Source organism: Barbatula barbatula, assembly GCF_947034865.1.
Source record: "Barbatula barbatula genome assembly, chromosome: 17".
In the NCBI taxonomy this organism is placed as follows: domain Eukaryota; kingdom Metazoa; phylum Chordata; class Actinopteri; order Cypriniformes; family Nemacheilidae; genus Barbatula; species Barbatula barbatula.
This window is the reverse complement of record NC_136780.1, coordinates 2138147-2154456: the sequence shown is the minus strand read 5'-3', so window position 1 is coordinate 2154456 and position 16310 is coordinate 2138147. Positions and strand designations below refer to the sequence as shown.

The following is a 16310-nucleotide window of genomic DNA, read 5'->3' as shown; positions in this document are numbered from 1 at the left end:
CGTTGAGTTTTTTGTTAATAAAACTTCCCCTCCGGGGTTGCTGTCCCAACATCGTGTGCTGTCGTGTCTCTTACCTTGCCACAAGTGGTGGAGAATGCGGGCATACTACTCACTGACGGCCGCCCAGAGGGACGACTACGATCTTCTCAAGGCGGAGATCCTGGCGAGGGCTGGATTATCTCCTATGTGTGCCGTGCAGCAGTATCACGCCTGGCCATACAATGAGCGCGTCCCCGCCAGGCAGCAGGTGGCTCAGCTCTCTCGTCTGGTACATCTATGGCTGCTGGCCGACGAACCCTCGGCCCTTCAGGTAGCAGAGCGTTTGGTGGTCACCGGCTGCTGCGAGGCGACCGCCGGAGGGTACGTCACGACCAGTAGGCAGGCCATTCGTTCCATTCTGACCCCTTTAAAGAACAGATTCAGCCTGTTTTGAGGTTTCAGAATAAGCACATTTGTCATATGTTGAGGTGTCTTGCTGGTCTGCTGATCAGATGGTTATGCTACTGTAATGAAAATGAACGTAACTCACTCTATATCTTAAACATGGGAAAATTCATCATTTAAGTAATTAAACATTAACATGCTTAAGACATCTGCGTTTGAAGAATGTACTGTAAGACTTTAGATATAAAAACAGGGACCGGTAAGTTACTGTTTTATCACTAATATGTGATCCCGGCCTGAGCGCATACCAACATGTGAGTTTAAGGCCAGTTCACACCAAGGATAATCTTGACTATTGATTGCTAGTGTCCATATTTAGCTTTATATTTGAAGTTTGAAAGTCTGAAATTAATCCCAATGCTATTGTTCCTCTGTGCTGCTATAGTTACATTTGGGTGTGGACAACTCTATGCTCTTACATTTAAAACCATTATTAAAACTTTTAAGTTTTCTTATTTGGTGTGAACAGGCCTTCACGGCATATATAAAGACGATCTGATTCATTCATGAGCTTAATACGTTTCAGGGCGTAAGTGCCACCCTGCTGAGTGCCCGCTTCAGCACGTGCCATCCACAGGTGTGACTTCTCATGTCACCTGAAATAAAACACCTGAGGTCAGCTGTGTTTTACAGGGACAGATCCACTCTGAACCGCTCTCCTCCGAGACCATTTCTGTTCTCGACCATCATTTATTAATATAGTGACACATCGAACCCACAACACCGAACCGGCGTCCCCAGCCGACAGTTACGCTTAGACAACTGTGGACTCCTCCTAATGAAAGCCAGGCTGAGCATTTGCCCGCCAAGCTCACACAGCTCTCCATCAGACAGAATGTTACACAAGTGACAGCTCTGTTGGCCCGTTGTTTCCGTTCAAAGCATCTTTGTAAACCTCAGAATATCGCTGTGTGCTGTTGAACAGACATGGGCTGTTTTTTTTTAAGTGTGATAGATGGAATTTGGCATAGACCCGCATGGCCGCCCGTGTCGCAGTCCCGAGCTCCCTGGGGGAAGAGAATGGCGTCAAATTGCAATATAGCATCTCCAGCAAGCTTTTGTTTTCCTTCAATCTAGACCGACAGAAATGTTTGGCCCTTTATTGGTTTCTTACCCAATGCCTCTGAGTCCAGCACTTACCGAAGAAGAATGTTTTTGGAAAAGCAGCGTTACGCTGTTAACCGTTGGCTTTAGTCAGCATTACTCAACTAAATTAGTCTGGTTCACAAGCCAAATTATACCCAGTAATGTTGTGTATTTTCCATCTGTAATGCATAAACAGATGGTTGTATTCCAGTCTGTGTTTGTAGGAAAGATTTAGACAGAAATAAATCATATATTTTCAGGTACTAAGAAAACCTCCTGAGAAGATCATTGGGTGCCCACTCTAGAAGACCTACACAGTGCAAGTTGCCTTAAAAAAGTGCAAAATATAATTAAATATACATCCCTCCCTGTTCACTCGTTGTTTAATCCGTTACCGTCAGGCAGATGGTACCGAGCCCCCAAAACAAGGACAAATCGCTATGGAAACAGCTTGGACAGAGTAGCTATACAATTTCGAAAAACCAAATGACAGCGGTTGTATTAAGAATGTTCGTACCATCTGTGAAATTGTCTGTGAAATATTTCATCTGTGCAATATCCAGTTAGAATCTGTACAGAATGTGCAATATTCATGCCATATTCTCGGAAATTGGTTGATCTGCATCCTTCTTTGTGTCTAATTTTCTTTCTTTATTGTTTTTGAACTGTGAGTACGCATTTCTTTCAACTTTTACTTACAATGACAATAAAGAATAGAGTAAAGTAAAGTAATAAAAGTAATAAAACTTCCTAACCGGAAATTATTTTAGGACAACATACGTTTGTAAAATCAGCTCTTGGTATCTGTATTTTAAGAATCTGTTGACTTTTTTATTTCCATTTTTTTATCATGCTAAATGTGGAGGAGATCTTAAAGACGGATGAAGTCATGTTAACATGTGTTAAATGGAGCTTATAGTGTTAGACTCAAAGTTAACTTATTCTGCCGCATCATGTCATGTTTCCCTTGGTCTAGTTGCAGGATCACGACAGAACCTCATGTTTAATGTGGAGGGAGGCGACTATTGTTTATTTGGCTTGCCATATGCTCTCTCCGGTCTCGTCTCTCGTCTTGAATTATTATTAAAGTCTTCTGTTAACCCCTTACGCACCGTCTGCACCTGGGTCCTCTGTCTGTGTCTCACCCCCGTGATCATGACAGACTCTTGTATGCAAGATCTTATTATTCTCAATATTTATTAAACAGAAGTTCGAAGGGCGAGGAACGTACAAGTTATCGTAAAGTTGCCGTTTTTGTGATTTCATTTGCAGCTCACATATGTACATTTTTATTATTCAGCAAATGTAATGTTTGTTCAGATGTTGCCGGGATTCTAGGTTTTGTCTCTTGGGGATTTGCTTTCTGTCAGATATATTCCTTAGGAAACATAAATGAAGAAGATAATATGATAAGAGTGGATAGAAATCAATGATTTGGTCAGAGGAATGTGACCAAAAATGAGACGTAGTAGATTTAAAGGTAAAGTAAAGTAAACAGTTCACCCAAAAAACAGAAATAACCTGTTTGTTCGTGTCATGTTGTTATGTCATACATCAAGTTCTTTAAAACCTAGATTTGAGTCTTTCTTCAGTAAAACACAAAATAAGATATTTTGAGAAAGGTTTTGTGTTCAAAAGGGGGTCAATGTTGACTGGTTACCAACGTTTTCTAAAATATCTACAATGATGGAGGATTTTTGGGTGAACTCTCTCTAAACGTTTCTGTTAAAGAAAGTAATCCCTCATAAATTCCCGCAAAGTTTTTGCAGGGGATGTTGTAACGGTCTGTTTCTCTATAACTGTTTTCTGGTGTTTGGGCTCTGTGTTCCTTCTAAAGAGAAGATAAGCATTTCTTCCCAGTGCCTGACTGATTCAAACATTACTGGTAAAAAATACTATTTCATTGTTGTTGTGAAAAGCAATTAAAGTTGGATGGGTTTGTGTATATAAGCTCTTAACATCATGCTGTGGTGCTCCTGTGGGGCATGAACTGCAGGTTTGAATACAGATTTCTAATTGTTATTGTACCTTCATTTAACCGCCACGATATAAATTAAACATGCAGTAGAAAGTCATTATTAGAAGTAAGCTCTCTAGAGATCAGAAACTGAACATTAACTACTGCTACTATGGGTTTGAGGCTCTCTGTTATTATTTGATAGAAACTTTGTAGGTTTCATCGGTCGTTTATAATACCCATCAGAGCAATTACAGCAGCCCGAAGTAACAGAAACTTAAAGTGACAATACAGAAGAGTCACGTGATATAGTTTTAGTTTCTCAGCAGTTTTTTATTCTCAAATGAGACTGTGATGTGACCCGCGGTAACAGGCAAAATATGATGTGGTTATTAAAGGCAGTTTGCTGGATTATTTTTAATAGCTCGATGTTTTCCTCAATAACAAAGCTGCATTGGGAAAGAGATTTAACATTTTGATAATGAAACATTTTCACGATTAAGAGAAGGACGCATCAATTATGCTCGTGAAGATCAAACTCCATTGTTGGACACAGGACAATTAAAAAAACAATTGTTGCTTAAATTGATGTCTTAAAGGTTTAAATCTATCGAATTTCTCAACTTTTTCTCTTGGCCAGCATTACATATAACCTTTTAGTTCTGTCTCGCGCTTCTTATTTTAGTCTCATCTTTTTCTGAAACAAAGTTGATACTAAACATAACTAAGACACTTCCAATTCTCACGAGCTGGGAAAGAGCAATAGAAATATCATGTGAGAAATTCCACAAATAAGTGTCCTGTAAACCTCTTACGTATGGTTTGCTTTGGTGGTATTTTAGAACTGGTTGATTCTAATGCGATTTGATTCTAATCCAATCCTACGATTAACATGCAGGATAAAGCGAAGTGTGAATTTTCGAATGGACAGACATGCTTTCAATTATTCCAGAAACTTCAAGAGTCCCTTGACCCTCACCTCCTTTTGCAATTCATGAGGGTTTTTATTGATTTAAAAAGGTGTAAGGAGCCGTCGCACCGCCGAGAAAATTCAATCTTCACTGACATACACAGGTTTATTACTCACAACAGAATGGCGCTTTAACATCAAAACAAATGACAATATTGAACATTTAAGTGCACTTTTCTCTACAAATATAAACCAAACAGGTTTTAGGATGAGCTTTATTATACATCTTGTAACAAATGTCTAGACTTTCAATGTAGAGGTCTTCTCGGGTCCAAAGATCTTTACCCGACCTGAAATGACCCGAATCACTTTTACCCGAAGCCGACATGCCAATTTTTTCTTTATTTTTTAAAGCCCCGAACCCGAGACAGACCCGATAACGTTAGACCCGAGTCCGACCGACCCATCGTATATTTTTTTCAAACCCGACTAGACCTAAATGTAAACGTTATTAATGAAAATGAAATTGATATAGCAATGAAAACGTTGATCCTGTTTTGCTCTGGCAAATTGACCGTTCTGTTTTAGGAGGTCAGAAGTGCTCACCTGGACGTTTGCATGTCATGACTCCGCTATCATGTCATGTTTATTCTTGGTCTTGCAGCGGAGTCATGGCATAGCCTTAGGTTTTGTGTGAGAAAGGCATGGCTTTGTTATGAAATGTAGACTTGCCATGTTCTTTCTCGTGTCTCGTTAGTGTTTCCCGCCATCTCGTTTCCTCGTTAACCTTCCCTGAGTGTTTCATTACCTACACCTGCCCCTTGTTAATTATCCTGTGTTTGTTCCCCTGTAAAACATCCTCGTGTTCATTGTCCTGTGCTCGTTCATTGTATTCGGTACCTTGTATTTTGTATGCCGGTCTTGTTACTTCATCCAGAATAGTCTTGTCTTACCTGATATGTTTAAATATATTTAGTCTTTGTGAGTGTCCGTTCTAGTCTTAGTGTTTTTACAGTAGAGTTCTTGTTGAGTGTTTAGCTTTCAGTTTATCGTTGTAGTTATTGTGTATTGTCTTGATACCCCCTTGTGGGTTATTGTTTCCTGTTTTATTTTTTATTAAAATCTTTGTTAACCCCGTCATCCCTGTTTTTGGCTGCCTGCACTTGGGTTCTCTCCACAAAGTTCTGACATTGCATATATCATCAGATACAGAAGTGAAAATGTGTTTTGTGTGGAGTATCATTGGTTGAAGGCTTTAAATCTCTCTGTAAACTGTTGTTGTGCTCGGGCCACAGAGAAAAAAATGACATGATGGTTTGCAACCTTCTAGTTTCAGTTGGGCGTCCTCATAAATATGTCATCTGGATGGTGACCATAACTGTGAGCTTAACAGCAATTGCTTGCATTTATTACACAGAGAATTTGGGTTTCCAGTGCATTTTATGCGCTTAAAATAAACGCAGGTGAAAGGTGACGTAAGATCCTTTGGCACCTGAGTCGACAGCCTCACAGTATAAGAGGAACAATGAAAATGAAGCTACTCTACTCTAGCAGATTTGACGCCTCGCAGATGTGTGAGCGTGCCTGCCGCGAGACCACATGTTTATTCATTTTCTCACGAAAGAGAGGATTTATTACTTTAAACCATTCGTTTTTGGATCTGTGATAATGACCCGCAATTTGTGTAAAAGGGATAGTTCGCCCCCAAAATATTTTTCTCCCATGTCATTTCCAACCTGTATGACTTCTTTCTGCTGCAGAACACAAAATATATTTTGGGGAACATCGGTGACCAAACAGCATCACTTCCAACACTTCTTTTCTTTCACAGATGAAAGAGTCACGTACAGGTTTTGAACCGGATGAGGGTGAATAGGCCTACATCATGACAGAATTGAGACTTTAGTTGAATTATGCCTTTGACGTTAAAATAGTGGACACTAAACAACACACGGTGCACGACACTGCAAAGTGAACCCAGTTATTTCTAATATTAAAGTATTTGCTTTAAACACGTACTAGATCCATCAGAAAGCATGGATGTTTGTATACAGAAATTACCATGGAGCGATAATGAACTCTGAAAATGCTTTTCAGGTTGGATTAAAAAAGCAATACAAGTGTCATTGATAAATTGCCAACTTTGTTTAAAATGCTGCAGTCAAGACAGTTTTAAGCGAGAGTATTGGCTTGTAAAGCGCAGCGAGGTATCAACTTTAACAGCTCATATTATTGACACCATTCTAGGATGTCACAAATAAAACCCAGGCCAAATTTGCAGCTCGCAAACAGACTCAGCAAAACCAGAGCGAGTTTATTTATACAGCACATCATTTCGTTTACAGCGCCATTTCAGTGTTTTACAAAACTACAAAGAAAGAAGAAAGTGTTTAAAACACTTAAAACTATATAAAGCGTTCAAATCAAAAGTTAATAATAATAGCTAAACACTGTGTTTTGAATTTCTAAGTCCGCTTTTAACTTGTTTCCCGCAGTAGGAGATCAGATGTGCTAAAACATTATCAACATTTAAATGCAGACCCCAAACTTATCTTTTTAACTGTGCATTTCATGAATGAGATCTGTGACGTGTCCGAACTGACTGTACTATATTTCATGTATAATATATTCATTATTTTAAAGGTTTTTAAATTCCTTGCTTTATTGTTGCGATTAATTTAGATGATTATTTTCATTATTTTGATGTTAAGCACTTTGAATGAGCATTGCGTATGAAATGTACCATATCAAATTAGCTTGAGTCATACAAAAACGTCATTTCACCAACAGTCTGAGATTAGTGCCGATCACATTAAATACCAAGAACACGCGGTTGTGTTTTCTTCTCTGAGCTGGCCTGTGAGAGGGTTATTTGTTTGGTACTGTGAGTAAAGTTCACGCAGAGCGGAAGAGAGGCAGCGATGGCACAGAACACTAACTGTAAGTTTGAGTATTTTATATGGGTGTAAATGTGTTAAGGAAGATGTTCAAGGGTGTCGCTGCCTTTCCTGTTAATTCAATTAGCATGACAGGACTGGAATAGCTTGCTTTTGTTAAAAATGTTTTACTTTTTGCCACAAAATGTTATTCTCTAGATTGTACTGAGAGTTTTGCCAACTCTTTTTAATTAATTCATTTACTTTTTTTCACGCCAAATGAGATGTTTAAAAAATGTGAAACCTACTTTTATTTTTTACATTTATTCATTTGGCAGATGCCATTATTATTATGTATTACACATCACATCATTTGTTCATCATGGGGCTAAAGGTATTCAGTAAGTCGGAAAGATGTTGTGGTCTTACGAAACTTTCTACTTGAAACAGATAAACTGCTTAGTTTAGACGCGATGTTAATGTTCATGGGCTTGGTGACATCAATGCTTAAGATTATGCTCATTACAAACTTGTTGGGTGTTTATCAATATTTTTAAATATATGGGTTTTATGTACAGTCAATGAAAATGAAAATTGAATAATGTGTTGAATTACTAATTTATTCATGTTTTAATGGGAATTCTTGTAAATTGTTGAAATTTGTATTAATTTGCATAATCTTTAAATGTTTTGTAATTAGATGTGAAAGTTACACAGCTTGTCTTTCACCTTTATGGTGCTTTCTTTCTTTCTTTCTTTCTTTCTTTCTTTCTTTCTTTCTTTCTTTCTTTCTTTCTTTCTTTCTTTCTTTCTTTCTTTCTTTCTTTCTTTCTTTCTTTCTTTCTTTCTTTCTTTCTTTCTTTCTTTCTTTCTTTCTTTCTTTCTTTCTTTCTTTCTTTCTTTCTTTCTTTCTTTCTTTCTTTGCCCATATATTTCTCTTCCTCTCCTTCTTTCTATTCTTTCTCTCTTTCCCTCTCTCTTTCCCTCTCTCTTTCCCTCTCTCTCTCTCTCTCTCTCTCTCTCTCTCTCTCTCTCTTTCTTTCTTTCTGTCTTTTTCTTTGCCTGTAGTTTTCTCTTCCTGTCCTTTTTTCTATTCTTTGTATATATATATATATATATATATATATACACTCACCTAAAGGATTATTAGGAACACCATACTAATACTGTGTTTGACCCCCTTTCGCCTTCAGAACTGCCTTAATTCTACGTGGCATTGATTCAATGCATATGCATTGATGCCTCAAGGGTCACACATTTTGACTTAAATCTCGTGCAACTCTCTTGCAGTGCAATGTGTAATTCGTCCCTACAAGCCCACAGATAAATCTGCCGTCATCTCTCTCCTCCGCTTCGGAATTATGGAGCACGTCTATCCAGCCTTCTTCAAAGCTATGAGACACACGGACCACATCGGCATGACCCTCAGCATCTCCGTGGCGGGCTATGTTCTTGGCGGAAGCTCCTACCTCCAGGCTTTGCTCTTCGCCGGAGCGTGGGTCAGTTTGATTTATTATTGCTGCTACGAGATTTACAACAGCTACCTGAAAAAAGGGCTGGATGTGGAAATGTTCAACATTCAGGTCAACTTCCTGGATAACCCTGTGCATCATTTCTGGCTGGTGGAGGCGGAGGTCAACGGGAGGTCAAAGGTCGCCGGGCTTCTGGCTGTGGTGGGTGTAAAGGACTGTTGGAACGGTAACGCAGAGGACAGAGGGTCTTTGGGAATAAACGTAGGGGGCATCTTTCAGTTGATCGTGTCTCTTCCTCAGCGCCGTAAGGGTCTGGGAACCCAGCTGGCGGAGACCGCCGTAGAGTTCTGTAAGAAACAGGGACTTTCTCGTGTGTTCGTGGAGATCAGCTCTCCACAGACGGCGGCTATTTCGCTGTTCCAAAAACTGGGCTTTACAGTGACATGCACACATACCGACACGCACACTTACCCTTGGGTATCGAAACTGGCCAGGATCAATATGATACGAATGGAGAAGTATCTATGAACAATGTTAATGTTAACTGTTTTACAACTTTAGATACCGTATGTAGATTTATAGCTCGCACTCACTGATAACAACAAGTATACATTCTAGGTCAGTATTTAGCACCCAGATTAAATGAATGGGATTTGTTTGAAAATGTCATCTCTCTGTGATATTAGACCTAAAGAAAAAGCACATGCAATAAACAATCAAAATATGATGGTGTGTATCTATTGTAAGTAGTACTTTAATTATTCTAACCCTTACAAAAATCAGACTTTAAGTGTGCTATTTGAACTTTGAACTCTCATTCTGAATTGTTTTTATTCTAATTGCATGTTTTTGTACGAGTCACAACATACAAATTCATACGAATAAGCCACCAAGAATAGTTACAAATTCCCGTGAGATCACTTAAAGAAAACGTATAGACTTGCTGTATAAAAACCGCTAAACTAGAAGTTTACTGAGTGTGTACTTCAGGGTTCACTTTCATAAACTCAAAAATGTGCTAAAACCTAGTGAACTAGTAAACCACCAATATGTCTATAAGGATTCTTGCAGTACAAACAAGAAACATAGTCGTAAAGTTCTTTTTGTACTCAAAGTTTACTACTGTTACACCTCAAGTATGTTTAAAAGTCTTTTATAAACTAAAAAGAGAGCCAATGTAGTCTCAAGCAGTGTTGAAATTATACTGAAATTATATTTTTAGTTTTGTAATGGAACTTTCAGATACTTTTATGGGAAAGATGAATGTCATTTCTCCTACTGAAATGTACCGCTATAGAAAGCAACTAAAGGTATTAAATGCTTTTGGTACAAAGACATCATGCATGTAAGTCTATTGTGTAGGTCAGAATAAGGAGTTTACTGTTTACGACTCAAATCGCTGAGACTTAAATCCATGTCCCGTTAAACAGCGCCATTATTGAATTATTGGAGATTAGCAGCACAAGCCTCTTTTTTTCCGTGGGTCACTTTAGTACATACAACATTGTTCATTACACAAGGTGTAACGGGACCAGCAATGATGGCATATAAAAATAATTAATTATATTAATTAAAATGTATTTTATTCATTAAATTATATATTTAAAAATAAATATTGAAATATTGTTTATAACAATTTAAATGAAAAATATTGTAAAGTATTATATAATGTCTACATGAAGAGTTTATCTGCAAAGACAGAACAGAAGTTTTTTAAAACGTTGAAAAATTATGTATTTTAAATTAGATTTATAACTTAATCAAAACATCTTCACTGTAGTTTGATTGATATTCATTGGGATGATACATTTTTTATTTTTATTTCAAGTGATCTGTTTTTGCAACATAAACTCTTCAAATATGATAAAATATTATATGACACATGGACTTTCAGGTTGCGTATAGTTATTTCCCACCTACAAAGTATTATCAAAACATATTAAACCCTTCCCAAAGGAGACACACACGCTCACACATCAGACGAAGCAACACAGACATCAATCACCCGCTCAGATCCTATCATACGTTATTGAAGAAGCGTCCGGCCAACAGGTCATACATTCTCCGGTGGTACCAAACCTCTTTCAGCCACTCAGAGAGGAATTAGTTTCTAGTAATGACTTCCAGCATTATTATTCATACCATGCGTAAGGACGGCTTTTAAACTAATTTTGTAAATTGCACATCATTATTTCAGCGCATGCATATGCACATATACAAAAGGCACACATAACAAGGTGAGCACAGATAAAACCGCCATGTTAATGCTGAATAATTGGCAAACAGCTTTGACATGAATCTATTGAGCCTTGATATCTTTTGGAAATATGGAGAAGTTGAAGATTTCATTTATTGGGTGAATTCTTCCATGCATCATTACTAGAATGGACAGAAAATATATTTATCGTCTGTATTTGTTTATAATGTGTAAATACAACAACTTTCTTCTGCATCACACAAAAGAAGATATTTTCAAGAATGTTGTTGGTACCCATTCGCTTGCATTTGGTTTGTGTACGTACGGGTGCCAGCGCTGTTCGATTACCAACTTTCTTCAAAATATCTTCTTTAGTGTCCTGCCGAAGAGAGAAAGTCACACAGGTTTGAAATGACAAGAGGGCGAGAAAATGATGAAAGTTTCTTTATTTTTAGTGAACTGTCACTTTAAGAAGGAACCACAATCCATAAGTTCCAGGGCATGTAAAGTCCGATACGCCACAATCAGTGTCAAATGATATTGAAATCAAGGTATGCCGTAATTTTCCATTTCATATAAGTATAACAGTGATTTAGAGCGAAGCGTTGATCTCATCATTATTTATGTGGGAGCGTATATTCCCCAGCACGCTGTGACAGCAGGATACGGATCGCTATAGTTTGCGATTTCACACAATGTCAGGATGACCTCTGTCAGCAGAACAGCTTCAAACTCACAGTCTCTTTCAGGTCACCGGTTGAAGGGAAGTTCAGATCTAGGACTTTCTTTCAACAAGTTCTCCTCAAAAGCTCTTCTCATCTGACACAAATCAATGATGGCAAACAGATGTGCCTTACAGAGATGAATTCAGACCAAATCATATTAAATGGTGTGATCTGTGAATGATTCGGATCATAATTGAAGTGTGATGGATGAAGGCAGATTTAAGGAGCTCTGTGCTATCGCTCGGCATGTCTTGAGTTGAACATTGTTCTATCATAGGCCGATGGAAAATCCCAGACAATCTTCCTATAAATACAAAAAGCAGGGTATCCGCAACAAATGATCTTATGCAACATAATGGCTTCTGATGCATGTGTTGAAAATGAGTATAAATTCATTCATAAATACAAATATGCGTTTTTATATAAATAGAGGAGATTTGAGGTAGACGTCGTTGCTATAGTAGGTTTTTCCTTTGACACCACAGTCTTACTGAACTCTTCATCACGGTTCAAGTCTTCGGCTATGTCACCAAAGAGTTTGGTTCATCTGAATGTGAAATGCACCCTTACTTTTTAACTTTTCTATTCACTCAGACCTGAAGACTTCCTAGTTAACAATGGTGGAACCTTATGCAAAAGATAAACTGCATAATGGGAAATTGTTTTTCAATCTAGTCAAATAGCCCCTGCTGGTACACTTTGGAACTACACCAAACAATATAAGTTGTTTAAGCAACATTTAAAATGATATTATATTACGTTTTCTTAGGTATTATTGTTGTATAAATGAAATATCCGAAAATTTGATTTGTAATAAAAATAAATATGTAAAATAATAAAACACTACATGTTGAATGTTACATTTTTTTGTTTTATTTTGTTTTTATATGTGAAATTATTTTAATCACTTATTTAATATGATAATGACGATGATGATGAAGATTATTATTATTATTTATAAATTTAATTATTTATAAATTATTTATATCATTTAATATTTTATATTAACTTACATTTACAGCATATGATTATTAGAAATATTGAATGTTTTACCAGTTATTCTTTTTTCGACCACTTTTCACATTATGTACAGTATATGCCACGTTATTCCGATGTATACTAGCATACTATTTTGAGTCCATTGCCCCATTTGAAATGTTGAAAGTTTAATAGTGCTTTTTAAAGCATAATAAAGAAATCTACAAGACAAAAAGAGACATTCAACCAGAAACAACCACTAACTGTGCAAAAGTGCATAAAGCATTTGGTATTGCTATTATTTTAAGACTATTTCCCTTTTAGCAAACAAATAAATGTCATATATTTATTAAAGGATTGTCACATTTACAATAACCTTGTTTCATTGTTGATATACGAAAGATTGATCAGCTGTTTGCATTGAATAAAAGCTTAAGCAGCCGGCCCGTGAATGCTCTCTTTTCTTGGCTTACTCTGAGTCTTGACAATTCACAAGTCATGTCTAAATAGGATGCACCTCTCTGGGGTGTTTATAATAATCCTCACACATCAGCATGTGATATCCCAACACACACTGCCAGCAGCACACAACTTTCATTATGTCCGTAAACTGTGAACACCTTTTTAATCTCTTTGAAAATCCACTTGAAACCAGAGTCACGTACGGTGAGCACTTCACAGGGCAGAAGGGCTCTTATTTCACCACGGATGTGCAGCACTTTCTGAGTTGTGCCCGATGGCTGTTGTCATGGTATCAGACCGGGCAGGGCTCGCTCAACTTCTTCCTCGAGCAGCGAACACTTGAACCCTTATGGTCAGTGCTTACTCAGATTTGTGGAGACCTGTGCAAATAATGATAGCACGGTGGAATTATTTCAGCTTGTTTACCAAGCAAAGCCTCAGGGCTTCATGTCTGGGATTTTAGTTACTAGCTGATATGTCACCTGGGGCAGACAATTTTTTTACGTTAGCACTTGAGCAAGAATGGATATAGCCGGTTGAGGGTAAGTCATCACAAAGTCTGTAAAGTAACAGGCATGGAAAAAGTGATTTGATACTTTTGTCTCGAGTACGCTTCACAAATAGCAAAGAGAATTGATTTAATATTGAATCAATGTTGAGAATAAACACTTAACCAATTAATAACCAATAACATTCATTCAGTATTAAATCTTTGCTTTCTGGGTTTGTATTCTTTCGTAAAAAATTTTTATGTGAAAACGCAAAATCTTCATGAGAAAAGTGCAAAAGTATTTAAAAAAGTTCTCAGGACAACATGAAAGTTTTGTAAGCAAATGCAGCAACGTTTCAAATATCTTTCCTCCCATTTCATTTCATGCTGAATTTCCTGGCAGAACACAAAATGTTTGCAAAAAAACAATTTTGCGAGAGAATACAACATTTTACCTTTTTTTTGCCATCTGTGGAATCCCATTCATTAATAAAAAAGTTTATTGTCCGACACAAAAAAAAACGTAACAATTCGTAAGATCTCATTCGTACATTTTACAACGATTTGCTTTCGCCCCATTCAAGTCAGAATAAGAGGCGGGGCTTCAATGTTTCTTGTGTTTTAGTAATAGTTCATTTTTTATCACAACTAACAAATTCGTACGAATACGCCACCTCTTAAAATAGTTACGAGATCATATTGAATTGTCTTATAAACCTAAAAGACAATTATAGTTATTTTCTAAATATTGTCTTTTTTACCCAATACATGTATGTCTTTTTTGTAGGATGTATTTAACCGGGGTAAATTACAAATATTAACCATGTATGTTGCTTGTAATTGGGATAAATTAAACATATGTAAAGTATTTTTAAATTCACTTTTATGTCTGTACCGAAGTAACGCAAGGCTTCAAAATATTTTCCTCCCATCTCATATTTTTCCTTTTAAGGGCTACCTTCTCTTAAAGTCTAGGAGTAAAGTGCTTTTAAAAGTTTTGCATCTCTGTGTATCTTTAAAAAAGATCCTTAGCAACTGCAAAGCAACACACTTAAAACCAGCCAGATCACAATACTATCCGCATGGCCACACAAGTATATAACCAAAGAAATCACAGTCACTGCTTTTGTGCACCTGTCCTTCCTCTATTTATTCTCCTGCAGCTTGACAGATAAATGCTGTTTGACAGTCGATAATATCTACTACACCACTAAGCAATTAAAATATCGCCTAAATAATGAAAACATTAAACTTTCCCTCCTCAAAGACTGAGAGATTTAACCTCAGGCAAAGCTCATTTCATGTGACGCTCTTTGAAAAAGCTGTTGTATCTCCCTTATGTCTGCGGCGATGGAAACTCAGGGCTCAAAACTATGTGCTACGTGCCATACCAAGCAGGCTACTATTCATTATGGAATCTAATATAGTCGAACATCTGAAGGTCCAAATTGGTTACATCTTATCTATGCGAATTAATTTTATAGACTGCAGTCCGTGAACCCCTCTCACATGGGTTTGCATATATTTTACTAGCTTTTCTATTGAACTCCATCTTTTCAGCTCTTAATTAAACTGCACGATTTAAAGCGAGGCACGACATTTCTAGTGTCACCAAAAGGATTAGTTACGTGTAAAATAAGTTTGCCTGGTTGGACAGACTTTGTACGGAAGTATTTCAACACACATCACCTGCGTTATGGAATGCCGCACCGGTCCGTGACGGCATGTCTGAGTTGTTCTGGGGTGGATCAGAGGACAGTTTAACATGCAGCACATCCACCGGCGGCGTCCGCACAACATGACTCCCATTTCTGAAAAGGAAAATGAAAATCTAATTTGCCCCGGTAGGGAACTGCGCTTTGGTGTGGATGAAATGTGCTGCAGTGTTATTAGTGGTCTGTCTGGTCTTTCTGTAGCTCAACCTCGCTCACCTGCACAGCCCTGAATCCCCAGGGACATGCTGCCCGTATATGAGCGGATTAAATTGTGGGCTTTTGGTGGGTCGACCCATCTTGACATGAAAAAAAACACTCTCGTGTTATCTGGTTTCTTATGCAAGGGTCATTCCCAAGTAGCGGCAGGATTATCCCGGCACGGCACTCAAAACGTAAGTATATGGAAATGAAATGTAAATATAGACAGATATTTAGCTGGGTTCAAGGCACAACACAACTTTTTTTATTGAATAAACAGTTAGTGTAGCTTTAGTTCTATGATGGATTAGCCATGTAAAAGAAAATAAGAAAGTATATGTTCTCAGTTGGGTTTTATTTAAGAATTAACATTGTCTCAGATGTTTCTCTTGGGAGAAAAACTGAAACAAATGAAGACTATGGAGGTGTAAAATGAAAGTAGATTGTAGAGGTAAAATTATCTGGATTTGGGTTAATTTGATGAGAAATGTTTGAGTTCACATTGAGATTTTCAATAATATTGACTTTTGATTGCAGACTTGAAAAATCTGAGCTCAGTTTGACACATTGTTGACATCTCTTCTGAAACTCTTTGCGAGATTTCAGATTTTTTTTTGTCTGGAGAGATATATTAGATACAGATGAGATGCCAATTTGCTCGCCATTTAATCTCGTTGGAGAAATAATTGAGATATTAAAGAGATATAATTTGTGAAGTTGGTGTGACCCGGTCCTGTACAGCTATATTATGAGGGTGTCTGTTACCTCCAAACGGTTTCAGAATATAGATGCAGAGACAT

General features: G+C 37.4%; 1 protein-coding gene across 1 annotated transcript; it reads left to right on the top strand.

The window, feature by feature from the left end:
• Positions 1 to 7241: 7241 nt before the first annotated feature.
• Positions 7242 to 9480, top strand: LOC306907074 (N-acetyltransferase family 8 member 3). Its single transcript, XM_079478908.1, has 2 exons — positions 7242 to 7337; positions 8564 to 9480. Exons 1-2 carry the CDS (start codon positions 7319 to 7321, stop codon positions 9271 to 9273), a joined length of 729 nt encoding a protein of 242 aa, XP_079335034.1. The 5' UTR covers positions 7242 to 7318; the 3' UTR covers positions 9274 to 9480.
• The last annotated feature ends 6830 nt before the right edge of the window (positions 9481 to 16310 follow it).